General features: G+C 49.5%; 1 protein-coding gene across 4 annotated transcripts in view; it reads right to left on the reverse strand.

The window, feature by feature from the left end:
- The window catches only part of DDX24 (DEAD-box helicase 24), a 98420-nt gene that overhangs the window by 6400 nt on the left and 77849 nt on the right, over positions 1–14171 (reverse strand). For all 4 annotated transcript variants that reach the window (XM_068133060.2, XM_068133061.2, XM_068133063.2 and 1 more), the window contains 3 exons: positions 13269–13344; positions 12832–13020; positions 12597–12726 (listed from right to left, as the gene is read on the reverse strand). In XM_068133060.2, coding sequence (XP_067989161.2) covers positions 12597–12726; positions 12832–13020; positions 13269–13344 — 395 coding nt within the window. The remainder of the gene's footprint in view (positions 1–12596; positions 12727–12831; positions 13021–13268; positions 13345–14171) is intronic.

A 14171-nucleotide genomic window follows, 5' to 3' on the forward strand; every position in this document is an offset into this window, starting at 1 on the left:
ACAATGATATGAATCAAAAGTACAATCAATATCCGATGATGGTACCATCAGTTTTATAATATTGTTGCGGAAATGAGGATTGTGTTTTTTTATTGTGTTGTATTGTATGGTAAATTGTTGTGTAATATTGCTTTATTCTGAGCCCTCCTTGCTCCAGTCTGTTGTATAAAGGTCAAAGGGCGTTCCGGTAGTTAATTCCATAAAGCATACATTGAAGGACACTATTATACCCTTGTGCAGTAGTTTATTTCCTGATTCTGTGTATGAGGTTAAGGCTTTGTCTTCCATTAAAATGACACTCCATTGCACAAAGTGAAATAGATAGATCCCCTTTCATTCCCATTCCCAAAAACCGCAATTGCCAACTGTTCCCTCCGCGACTCCATTCGCCACGAGGTAGGCTCGGAGAAGAAGGGCGTGTCTCCACCGTGTCATAGAGGGGAGGAGTGAGCCAGCCCCGAACAACCAACCAAGCACGAGGGGTTTGGTTTGAGAGGGCGGAGGAAGAGCGATCGAGGAGGTTCGCGAAGGTTGAGGGGCCGCTCAACCTTCGCGAACCCGCCGCGGGACGCTCCCCAAGGAGATGAGTTCTGAGTTCTGAAAAGAGACGAGCTTCAGAGAGAAGTGCGCAAGGAGGGAAGAGAAGCGAGAAGGAAGCCTTTAACACAAGTGCGCGAGAGAAGCGCGGGGAAGCCTTGAGAGAAGTGCACGACGTCACCCTGCTCGCTCCCAGCCTGACGAGGCCGGGTTTGCTGTGCGCCCTGCAAAGCCTTCCAGCTTGTGGTCCGAGCTGAACCTTCCTCCCGGTCCAGCCAATCGTTCCTGCCTCCATTCCCCATTCGTGTGAGTCCGTCTCTGTTTGTTCTGTCAAGGGTATAAGTTAAGCCTGTTTAGATAAGCTAGTAATTTTCACTGTGTCACCTGCTTTTTCCATGTTCCCTGTATATAACCGTGACTGCTCCTTTTGCTTGTGTGTGTAAATAATAAATCCCGTTACTCTTCTGTACGTCTTCTTCTTCCTCTTTACATTCGGTCGCTTTAGAGTTTTCCATATTGAATATCTGTGGCGCGATCTGGCCAACGTTCGGGGATCGGGTGAATGAGGGAAACTGTATGACCGTGGGGCCTCCGCTCGGCAAACACAACATCTTATCCACGGGCCGTAACAATATTGTTGCGAATATGGAATTTGGCCTCCATATCCGCTTGTAAATATTCCCCTATTTCCCCAATACTCCCCGACTATCCCCAATCCCCCATTCCCTAGTCCCATTGTCTGTAAACAACAATCAGTAGAGCCGACCTTCCCCTTTTTCCCCCATTAAATGTCGTGCCCAGGTCCACCGCATCACACGTAGACAACTTTCGGACATCTTGCTAGTTATTCTTAGTCTATGTCAGTTAAGGACTCGTTTCCATTAATTATGACTCTTCGTTGCACCAGAATGTGATTATATGGCACCAGTAGTGAGTTTAGGACCTTTCCCGTACCTCCTCCCATCTTCTTCCCCGTCTACAACAACAGAGGGGCGCTGCGCGGGGGGGAGTGTGCGTCCTCCCACCGGCTCGGTTCGCCGCCATCGACAATGCGCTCCAGACGATGCGCTCCAGACCATGCGCTCCACGGGGTTACCACAAAGGGGCTGGCTGTCAGCTCCTCGTCAAGGGCGGAGCCTGGTAAACCCCCCGCACGCACCCAATGAGAAGCAACGTGCCGATTCCACGAGGCGGAGCTAACGAGCCGAGGGCGTGTCACTCCCCGCCGGATATACGCGGCCACGTAGTGGACGTGACGTCAGATGCGCCCCCAGCTGAAGAAGAGCAAGTCGCCACCTCGAGCGCTGTAAAACCTCCCGCATCTCTGGACCGGACCGGGTCGATCCTGCCCTGAGCCCAGGTGCACCTGGAGCCATCGCTACCTGCCTATCCTTGCCATCAATCCCCGTGTGAGTCAGCCTTGTCCCGTTTACCTGTCGTCTGTTGGGATTAATATAAGGTTGTGTCTAAGTGCCTATCTTCCTTTGCTGTCCCTCTCGTCCCTGTAATCTGACCTTCCGCACGAATATAATCTCCTCCGGAGGTCTTGAGAACCGTATCCCTGGTGTCGTCATTTTAATCCCAGCCGTGTGTCTGTTCCTTCATTGACCTAGCATCGCGCGACTAGTCAACGTTCGGGTATAATATCGAGTATAATCTTGTGCAGACGTGGTCATCCCAAAACCGCTCGGTGAATAACATCCAAGCCACGTCTGTAACAATTGGTGTCGAGGAGTGGAATTCGAACCCGGGACTAAATTTATTAGGCCCAAATTTGTAACAAGTAGAATCGATTCGGAGCGCGTTTCCCGCGCGAAATTATAACGGCGAAATTTGAATTTGTTTTACGAAAATAAAAAAAAAACCGAATTTTGAAAGTCGCGCTATGGCGGATCAAGACAGCTGGGGTCCGGTAAAGGAGAGTGAGGTAGGGTCGATCCAGGACCAAATTGAGGGACAAGAGGAGAGCGAAGCAGTGAGGGCGGCAGGTTCGCAAAATAGCGCCGTCACGCACGAAGTAGCGGGCGCGCAAAATGGCGCCTCGCAAGAGCGCGTGGTAGCCGAGGCCGCTGTATCAACGGGCTTTAACATGCAGCCGATTGACATGCAGGCCCTCATTGCGCAGTTACAGGCAGCTGTACAGATGAGTATGGAGAGCCAAATTGAGCGATTGGGTGAGCGGTTGGGAAACCGGATGGATGCTCAGAGTGAGCAATTGGGGGTAATGGGGAACCGGATGGATGCTCAGGGTGAGCAATTGTGGGTAATGAGGGACGAAGCGAGGGGTACCAGTGAGGGATTAGACAATAATTTTAAGGGATTAGACAATAATTTTAAGGGATTAGACAATAATTTTAAGGGATTAGACATGAAATTTGGGAAATTAGACGATAGATTAGGGGAAATACAGGAGGGGTTAACGGGGGTAGAAAACAGAATGGCCGCTCAAGAGAATCAAATGGAAGGGATGCAAAAGGGGTTAGAGGGGGTAGAAAATAGAATGGCTGCCCAGGAGAATCAGATAGAGGGAGTGAAAAATGGGTTAGAGGGGTTAGAAAACACCATGGAAGGCAAATTGAGGGACATGAGGGACCAAGCGGAAAGGGAAGTTAACCAAATGGGGCAGCAGATAGAGGGGGTCAGAATGGGGGTAGAAACCAAACTGGATGCTCACAGGGAGGAAATGGAGCAGATGAGGGTGGCATCTGGGCAGGAGATGCAAGTGATGGGAGAGGAGATCAGAAGAGGAGTGAGTGAGGAGGTCGGAGGAGTGCGCGAGGAGGTGAGGCACTGTAAGGAGCACATGGAGAAGGAGGTGAGAAAGGGGACTGTAAAATTGCAAGGGGGCATAGAGGACCTGACGCAGGAGGTGGAGCAGCTGACGGTGGGACAAACGGAGTTAGTGGAGCAGGTTCAAAGGAACACTGCGGTATTAGGAGGTTTAAAAGCGACACAAAACGACATAAAAAACGACTTGACAGCGACAAAGAGGGAATGTCAGATGGTACGTGAGGGACTGACAACGAGGTTGGACGAGGTGATAGAGGTAATGGAGACGAAGGACCGGCAGGTGAGGACGCACCTGGAAACGGTCAAGGTAGCCTTAGAGGATGAGCTTGAGGAGACGTACCGGGGAATAAAAGAGGTGAAGCACAAATTAGAAGAAGTGGAAGAAGGGATGAGCGAAATTAAGAAGCGACGGAGAGGGGATAAGAAAGAGATAAAAGAGGAGATAAAAGAATTGGTCCAAAGTCTGTGTTTGGATCGTGATGATGTGCTCATTAACCGGATGAGGGATTCGCAGGTGATGGAGGAGAAGCGAAGAGGAAGAGGACCCGGTGTAAGTGGTGACCAATATGGTCGTGCGTATGATGCGCCAGGGGATTTAAGAAGCTTGGGGGTCGAGATAGACCCGGGTGTTCGTGAGAGGCCACTGGTGAAGTGTGCGACAGGTCTGGTGTGCGAAAAAGGAGGTGTGCGAGAAAGTCCGACTCTGGGGTGTGTGAGGAAAAAGTGCACGCCAAGGAGTGAGGGTGCTGGCGAGAGTGAGTCGGTCGTAGCGAGTGTGCGAGGGAGCACATGGAAGCGCGGTGTGGTAAGTGTTACAGAGGGTGTGACGGGAGAGTGTGCGCAAGGGTGTGCGCGAGAGGTGTGTAACGGACAGGTGCGTGAGGAAAGAGTGCGCTGTCAGAAGTAAGGAAGAATGCACACCTGTGGTGAGTGTTACAGAGGGTGTAACGGGAGAGTGTGCGCGAGAAAGGTGTGTGACGGACAGGTGCATGAGGAAAGAGTGCGCTGTCAAGAGTAAGGGTGAGTGCGCTGTCAGGAATGGAGGTGAAAGTAGTGAGAGTGACATGGAGCGTGAGTTAGTTGTGACAGGTGAGCGAGGATGTACACCTGGGATGGAAGGATGCACACCTGGAATGGTAGAGCGTGAGTGGGAATGCACGCTGGAGTTGGTGGTGAGGCACGTGGTTGGGTGTGCGAATGAGAGCACACCTGTGATTGTCACAGAGGAGGTGACCGAGGAGGGGGCGCGAAGCGGTGTATTGGTGAGGTGTGCGAGCAACGAATGTGTGCCGAAGTGTTCGGTGGTCAGGTGTGTGACCAAGGCTGTGAGTGGAATGAGGGTACCTGGGTGTGTAAGGAAAGGTACGAGGCGCATGGGCACGGCTGGATGTGTGAGCAAGGAACGGGCTGCGGGGTGTAAGCATCCAGGTGAAGCATCGACGGTGACCGGGTTAAAGGTTAGAACGACTTTTAGCCGAATCGGGCCCTCGGTGCGTGCTGGGCTTCGCTTTGAACGGCCGCGTCCATGCTCCACTAGGCGGAGCGGGCAGCCCGATGGGAAGGGTCGTTATGGCGACCACGTTTTGTTGAGACGTGCCGGCAGGTCGAGATCGGGACATTGGATGGCTCCACGCCGAGGTGATGTGTGGGATCTCGGCACGGGTAAACCCCCGTCCCTGCACCGAGTACCGGACGTGTCCAGCCGCTGGCACAAAACAACCAGCATCCATTGCTTGGCTTTACGAAGCCGGGCTTTGGACAGGGATTGGCGCACCAAGAGGTATTAGTGAGTCGACTGGGTGATGAGGTTAGTGTTTTGGACCCAAAATTGGAGAAAAACAAAATTTGATGATTGGCAAGGGATTGGCAGTAGTGATTGGCAGATGATGGGCAGTGATTGGCAAATTTTTGATTTGTTGAAATTTGATGTGCAAAATTGGTAGTGAGAGACCCCCGATGTGGTGGGATGGCAAATCCACCATCCTTCCCATGTGGGGGGCAAAGGAGCAATAGCTTATGGGGTGTATGGCAGTGAAAACTAGCCCGGGTGGGTTAGGTTATATTGTAGGGATCTAGAAAGATGACATTAGGTGACGTTAAGTTTAGTTAGTGACTGATACCTGTAGTGGGGACGCAGGTAGATTAGTATGGATGATAATGACGAGGGAGCGCAATAGTTTAAAGGGACGACTGGGAAGCGCAAGTTTCAGAGGGGAGTAGTTAGATGAGTTGATGCCGTGTGTGTGAGAATTGGACAGGTGTGATTGCACAGGTGTGCAACTGGACAGGTGTGTGGAGCAGTGTATGAGTAGTGAGTGTGTGGATCAGCGCGAATGCGCTTGGGGAGAGAAGGGTGCAGGTGGCACCAGGTGTGAGAGCACAGGTGTGCAAGTACAGGTGTGTGGAGAGAGTTGGAGTGAGTGGTACGGAGTGGTGTGCATGGTGCGAAGGTGTGAATGGGGGAAGAGTGGACCCCCATCACGGATACCCGGGGCGGGTAGTGTAAGTGTTAGGTAGAGGGTACAGGTAAATTGTGGTTGGATATTGGCCTTTGTGGTGCGGTTGCAGAATGGTGTTGTGAATGGGTGCATTAGTGTTGTGGAAATGGCGGGGCGTGTAGCCTGTTAGTGTGTGTAGTTGGTTGGGCACTCCACCACTGTGAGGATGTCGGCCAGGTGAGGCCGCAGGTGGGCTCTGGGAGCCGGTAGAGTTGTGGATGGGGCCCGAGGATCCGGAGGATGGACCCGGGTAGCCCAGTGCCAGAGAGGGCACCGAGTGGGGAGAGTGCCAGAGGGCCTTCCCCAGGTAGTTAGGTTAGGGTGAGGAGCAGGTAAGCTCGGAGGCAACTGCAGTGGTGGAGGTGTGCAGGTGGGTAGACCCACTGGGAGAGGTACACGCCACAGCCCAGAAATTGTGCGAGGGCACCGGGAGATGAATCGGGGGAGTGAGACCCCAAATTGAAGAGCACCACAGTTTGGCCAATGGGAATTGGTTTTTAGAACCCATAGTGTAAGAGGGCCAATGGTTTGGCCAGAGAAAGACCCCGGGTAGTGTAAAGTTGTTAAAGTCATTTAGGAAATAGTTAGGATTGATGAACCTGTCGCACCATACGCAGCCACTTACCTGTGGTGATGATGATGACTCCACACCTGTGTTTTCTTTGTTCTTTGTTGCAGGAAATGAGATTGCTGTTGGATTTGTGAGACGCATCACGACGTGGATGAGACATTGGGGTGATTCCATCTCTCCCTCCTTAGGAGGGACTGATGATGAATTGGTGATGGCAAATTTTGATGTTGAGTTGAAAATGGCAAATTTGATTGGTTAGGAGGGAGAGAAGACGAATTTGGTTTATGGGAGGAACGGGGAAGACAGTAGGGATGTTTGTTGATTTGTAAAGTAGATGTTTATGGGTAGTGTTGTGTTTTGTGGATGCAGTAAGGGGTAAGGGAGGGGCCATGTAGGTTACCTGGTGGGGGGGGGGCGTACGGTAGGAACGTACCTGTCTCACCTGGTTCCCATGTGCCCCCAGTGTGCATCACCTTACATTGCGTGCACTTTTGCGCCCTTACCACCTTACTCACTTGTCTGCTTCTTTGTCTCCCACCTCCGAGGATCTGGCTTTGGGGTAGAGAGAGAGGAGAGAGAGGTGCTGGCTTCGCAGTTGTGGGCCTGCACTTTTGCTGCTTGCTGCTTGGATCGATACACCATACGGACCGCAATGTTTGTGGCCACCCACAATGGACCGCAGTTCTTTTGCGGCCAAGCACCACCCATGGATGGACCTATGGGTCAACGTGGCACCGATGCCAAACAGGTGAACCACTAATAGTTGGCCCCCTGACGGCCACAATATAGAAATGGACGCGGTTGGCGCCTTTCTTTATTTTTGAAAAGAAGTAAGAAGGCCAAGTGCACCACACGAAGGCAAGACCAGCGGCAGAACATCGGCCGGCTGCGACACCACCGGTGATTTATAAACACTTTATTGGTGCACCGGATGGTGCTCACTGTGTGATGGGGTGGTGCTTGATGCTTGGAAGGGGTGCTCTGCACGTTATTAAAGGCCGTCGGCCACAGAGCACTCGTGGGTTGGTGTATCGATGCTGGCAAGCGTGCTCTCTCTATGCATAACATCTGCATGTGTTCCTCCAAAAACAGGTCCTGGATCGTAGTGTAAATATCAGCGTAGTCTTGTAAATAATGCTCCCTACCGGCTGTATGTTTAGTTTGCGAATTCTTTCCGGATTCGGTTATCCTGTGGGTGTGTTTCTGTGAGGAGAAGGGTGCAACGTCGCAGGGGGACATATTTACTCATTTGTGAATATCTGTAAAACTGTCGCACTCAGGGTAGAGTTAATAGTAGAGGGAACTACATTGCGTGCCACACTAAAGTAGGTAAAAATTTATCGGGTCGGGACGCCCCGAGGGTAGAGAAGGGTGCAATGTTGTGAATATGGAATTTGGCCTCCATATCCGCTTGTAAATATTCCCCTATTTCCCCAATACTCCCCGACTATCCCCAATCCCCCATTCCCTAGTCCCATTGTCTGTAAACAACAATCAGTAGAGCCGACCTTCCCCCTTTTCCCCCATTAAATGTCGTGCCCAGGTCCACCGCATCACACGTAGACAACTTTCGGACATCTTGCTAGTTATTCTTAGTCTATGTCAGTTAAGGACTCGTTTCCATTAATTATGACTCTTCGTTGCACCAGAATGTGATTATATGGCACCAGTAGTGAGTTTAGGACCTTTCCCGTACCTCCTCCCATCTTCTTCCCCGTCTACAACAACAGAGGGGCGCTGCGCGGGGGGGAGTGTGCGTCCTCCCACCGGCTCGGTTCGCCGCCATCGACAATGCGCTCCAGACGATGCGCTCCAGACCATGCGCTCCACGGGGTTACCACAAAGGGGCTGGCTGTCAGCTCCTCGTCAAGGGCGGAGCCTGGTAAACCCCCCGCACGCACCCAATGAGAAGCAACGTGCCGATTCCACGAGGCGGAGCTAACGAGCCGAGGGCGTGTCACTCCCCGCCGGATATACGCGGCCACGTAGTGGACGTGACGTCAGATGCGCCCCCAGCTGAAGAAGAGCAAGTCGCCACCTCGAGCGCTGTAAAACCTCCCGCATCTCTGGACCGGACCGGGTCGATCCTGCCCTGAGCCCAGGTGCACCTGGAGCCATCGCTACCTGCCTATCCTTGCCATCAATCCCCGTGTGAGTCAGCCTTGTCCCGTTTACCTGTCGTCTGTTGGGATTAATATAAGGTTGTGTTTAAGTGCCTATCTTCCTTTGCTGTCCCTCTCGTCCCTGTAATCTGACCTTCCGCACGAATATAATCTCCTCCGGAGGTCTTGAGAACCGTATCCCTGGTGTCGTCATTTTAATCCCAGCCGTGTGTCTGTTCCTTCATTGACCTAGCATCGCGCGACTAGTCAACGTTCGGGTATAATATCGAGTATAATCTTGTGCAGACGTGGTCATCCCAAAACCGCTCGGTGAATAACATCCAAGCCACGTCTGTAACAATATATAACTCACTGTGCTCCAAGTGAGTGAAACGAGAACATCCCCAATGTCTCTAATCCCCGGCTTCAAGCCAGAGTCGATCCGCTCCAGCGATCGACAGATCAATGTCCAATCGAGACCAGAATCCCATTGGGTTGGCAGGTACAGTCCGGCTGCCAAAGCTGTGCAAAGGCGCCCTCCAGGCGACTGGGAAATCCAAAGGCGCCCTCAAGGCGAATGGGAAATCACACCCTTGGGTATTGACGTTTCACGGCTCACAATCGGCGAACCACAAATTAACCTTCAAAAGCCACGTCACACACACACGCCAGATCCACGTCTGAATGCGGTGACAGTGACTAAAACGAGGCGAAAAACCTTGAGCGCTGCAAAGCGCACGAGTCAAAATGGCCGACGGCCCGGTCTCATGGTGCAACGGCACGACGATGATGACGATGATTCTCTTCAGAATCCACCGCAAAACCTGACACGTATACTACAAATTAACCTTCAAAAGCCACGTCACACACACATGCCAGATCCACGTCTGAATGCGGTGACTGACTAAAACGAGGCGAAAAACCTTGAGCGCTGCAAAGCGCACGAGTCAAAATGGCCGACGGCCCGGTCTCGTGGTGCAACGGCACGACAATGACGATGATTCTCTTCAGAATCCACCGCAAAACCTGACACGCAGGTTGATCCGTCACAGCAATAACAACTCTGTCGCAGGAATCCCTTTCCCGGGAAGCCCAAAGTTCACTCGTGACTCTTGCTCGCCATCGTTCGCTCCAGACTGCAAGTAGTAAGGGAAACATATGAAAATCTGTTAACTAAATTGTTACCAAAAATTTTCTTCACCAATATGTTTGTAAAGGTGTGTAATAACATGTGTTAAAATGTTGAAGGTCAACTCCCGTGGGAAACCCAGAAAAAAAGCTGTTGAATTCGGGTACCGAAAAATTATTTTCGAGAATTTTTATTTTTTTTAATCGGCCCTTAAGTAACTTATGAGGGGTCAAATAAGGGTTTTTCATGATTCTGAGTTGATTGTTAACATTTATATTTCACCACAGACACTCCTTTGTGGAAAAATAAGTGTGTCTTTGTACTAAAATACTAAATAAGTACTAAAATAAATTTAAGTGTCTTTGTGGAAGATGGGAGCCAGACACTCAGACCCAGTAGTGCCAGTGTTTGAGCAAAGGTTTGAAGAAACCTTCAAACGACTCGCAAAAGGAGGAAGAACACCTGCACTCTGGGTGGAGTACCACCACATGGTAGATGTGATCAAGGTCTTTATCAGAACCGAGCGACTTGCAGACCACAATGGGCATCTGTCCTGCATTGTTACCAAGATGCTTCACATCTTTGCCGCTGCAGGCCATCATCAGTATGCCAAGGGCGCACGGCTGTACTGTCAACTCATGAAGGAACGAGAAACTTTGCCTGCTTACAAAGACACCTTAGAACGTCTCACTGCCCACGGGAACCACGTTGTCCGTTACTCAAGTCATGAGTGGTCCGGCACATGGTGTGACATTTGCATTGAGCAGACATTAATGAAGGCAGCCAAGTCACAAGGTGGACTGAGCAGAGGAAGAATGAGAAACAGTTTTTCTGGCCACAAATGCTGGGTGCTCACCCTCAGTCACCTGTCTGATGTCAACCGGCGGATGGAGGAGGACGTCAGTAAACATGTTCCAGTCCACAGAGACCTTGCCAAGACACAGATGAAGCGAGATGCAGAGGCAGTTGAACTTGTCCTAAAATGGTTTGAGGAGATCAAGCCATTCGACAACGATAGAGACAAGGAGTTGCTCGTGTCTTTCTCAACAGGATTCACAAGCACCGGAGATGACGCAGTCAATGCTGAGAGAGCAGCTGAAGTTGGGATGGAGATGCAGATCAAGCTGGATGGACAGTCAGTGACGTCGACCATGGATGTCAAGTCAAAGATAAAAGCCCTGTCATCACTAAGAAAATTTCCCTTGGTCAACGAGAAAAAGATTCACCTTGACTCACTAAAGTTGTTCAACCGACTGATCATTTTCGCCCAGCGGGATATGACAGTTGAGACAAGCTTACAGTACGAGCTGACTCCCTTCCCATTGTCCCTGTTCAGCAACAAAGATCAGAAGATGAACAAGGCAAACAAGGCAGACTTTTCAAATACAAGCCTGAAGGCGTTAACTGATCCACTTGACTTGACTAACCAACCCTGCTGCACCCTCGTAATTGATGGCGGATGGCTTGTCTACATGGTGAAGTGGGAACAACGTCAGACCTGGCAGGAGATCGCCAACAGTTACCTGAGCTACGTGCAGTATCTGGGCCACTGCTCCCAGAAGATCATTGTGGTCTTTGATGGCTACAGCAGATCACCAAAAGATCACGACCACATCCGGCATACCAAGAATTCCTGCTGTAATCTCCAGATTCAACCGGATATGTCCAACTGGACCCCAAGAGCAAAGTTTCTGGACAACATTTACCATGGACGAGATACTACATTGGGTGAAATTCGGTACAACATGTTCTCAAGGAAGGCAGCGGCAGGAGTGATCAAACCAGAGACTCTACCTCCAACAGAGGGTGCAGCTGCACAACATTCACTCCGTGCCTACCTGCAGACCCGGGACTGGATCCTTCTACAGAGCATGTCTCTGAACCCCAGTGACTATGGATGGACATGGCACCGGGACTGGATCCTTCTACAGAGCATGTCTCTGAACCCCAGTGACTATGGATGGACAATAGGTGTGCATGGGTATGAGCCAGTTCCAACACTGGACCCCACGGCTCCTGAGGAGCTATTGCAGTTCACGAGCTGTAATTGTCATGGAGATTGCAGCAACCGGCGATGCAGCTGCAAGAAGAAAGGGGTCACGTGCATCTCGGCCTGTGGAGTCTGTAATGGCATTACATGCAGAAACTGCAGTCATGATGTTGTTGAGTCTGAAGAAGACATAGACAATGACTGTTGAAACTTCTGACATTGTGAATGAGAAATAACTCTTGAGTATTATATATGCATGTGAAATAAAAGCTACTTTGTGTGTAAATGTAAAAGTGAAAATATAAATGTTAACAATCAACTCAGAATCATGAAAAACCCTTATTTGACCCCTCATAAGTTACTTAAGGGCCGATTTAAAAAAATTAAAATTCTCGAAAATAATTTTTCGGTACCCGAATTCAACAGCTTTTTTTCTGGGTTTCCCACGGGAGTTGAACTTCAACATTTTAACACATGTTATTACACACCTTTACAAACATATTGGTGAAGAAATTTTTTGGTAACAATTTAGTTTACAGATTTGTGAAATATCTCATAAAATGCCCTTACTAAAGTAGCTCGGCTCCTTCTTGTCCGACTTCACTCGCTCCGCCCTCTTTTTTTCTTCCTCTTCTTCGTCGTCCAGTTCCGGTTTCATTTAAAACTAACTTTTTCACCTTTTGAAAACAGTTCATAAACAATAACCCTTTTGACAACAATAATAGTACATGGAATCGAAAATGTTTACAGTGGATGAAAACCACCACAACGGAAGTGACGAATCCGTAACACAAGCAAGAGTAGATCCGGTGACGTTTCACACATTTCCCAGCGAGCTTCCTTAAGCTCTCAATAGACCCAAAGCCTCAGCACGTGTCCTCTTTTATTCCCGAGGTGCAACAATTTCTTTCCAAATGGCCAAAACACGTACGGTAAGCAAGAATAATGTCCAACGAAACATAACAACACAGATACGTACAAACAAGCAGGTCCTCGTCGAGATCAATCTCCAGAGCTTCTGCGTGCTGCTTGAACCAGGCATCCTGCTGTGCTGCCTTGCTGTGCCGATGTTCAGCATGTTCGATTTGTCTTGCCACAGTCACACGCTCCTGCAAAGCCGGTCACAATCGGATATTAGGGAAAAACGTGGATTCACTGCACACGGGATCAACACCACGCAGTAAAAACGGCTTTTCCTAAGACTCGCACAACACCTTGATGGCCGCAAGGACCTGCTGCTCGACCGGGAACAGTGGGATTTCTGCTTTCTTGCTGAGATTCTGGCAGATTCGTCGGAAGAAGTTGGCATCAGTGGGTCCAATGAGTAAGAGGCTGAGGCCTTCATGGGTGGCTCGTGCTGTACGCCCGCTGCGATGTACGTAGGTCTCCGACGTCCGAGGAACCTGGGACGTGAGCAAAGCAACACAGTGAGAACCGCCATCTGCAAGTTGATGCACGATAATCCTGCACAGTCTGTAAAAGTGTGGATAAAATGATTCTTCTTTTTTAAATTTGCATTTCAAAGCAAGGAATTGCTTTACATTCCAACCGAAGCATCAGATGAGGAAACAAGATGTGTCACAGAAGAAAAGGGAAAAACTGACTTCACGATGAGACAAACACGACGGGTCAATCGGACATGTACCATCACCTGGTAGTGAATCACGTGCTGGACGTCAACTATGTCCAACCCTCTTGCAGCCACATCTGTGGTTAGTAGAACACACCTGCACAACAAATGAAGAGGGTCCCGCTTAATCACATGTACTGCAACATGAAAAATAATAACACTTCCATGGTAAACAAATACCATAAACGATACAATATTGCTTTTTTTGTAAAGTTGTGGTGTTTTTTTTGTGGGGGAATGGGGTTAAAGTACAGGATACCTGGACATCTATCCAAGAAAACCCAAAAATTGCATCAACTGATATTTTGCAACCTGTGACTCCACAGATGGGAGAAGTGTGTAACTGGTGTCCCTCTCATATTTTGGCCTGACTAAATTAGACTAGACTGTACTAGCGAAAAACCCATCCTCATAGAAGAGATATGGTGGGAAATGGTGCTACGGCACATATTTACACAGAGAATTGTGGTATTGACCCTACCGTGAACCTTGGACAATGAATTTTTTTCCCCATGGAACACCTTCCTGTGCACACATTGAGTACAACCACCAGTTTTTAACTCATTCCATCCGACGATTGAGGGGTGCATTAAAGTCAAACCAAAAAAAATCCACAAACAGACACATTGTATTATAGGGTGATAATGATGACTGGATGAATGGATGGGTGAGGGAAGGATTAATGAATGGAGGATGGATGAATGAAGGAAGGATTGATGGCGGATGATTGATGAATGGATGGATAAAAGAAGGATAGGAGGAATGGAGTTATGATTGATGAATGGATGAAGGAAGGATGAATGGAGGAATAAGGAAAGATTGATGAATGGATGGATGAATGGAGGATGAAGGAAGGATTGATTAATTGATGGATGAATGGAGGAAGAAGGAAGGATGAATAAATAAAGAATTGATGAATGGACG

This window comes from Myxine glutinosa, chromosome 12 (assembly GCF_964187855.1).
Source record: "Myxine glutinosa chromosome 12, kmMyxGlut1.1, whole genome shotgun sequence".
NCBI classification, from domain to species: domain Eukaryota; kingdom Metazoa; phylum Chordata; class Myxini; order Myxiniformes; family Myxinidae; genus Myxine; species Myxine glutinosa.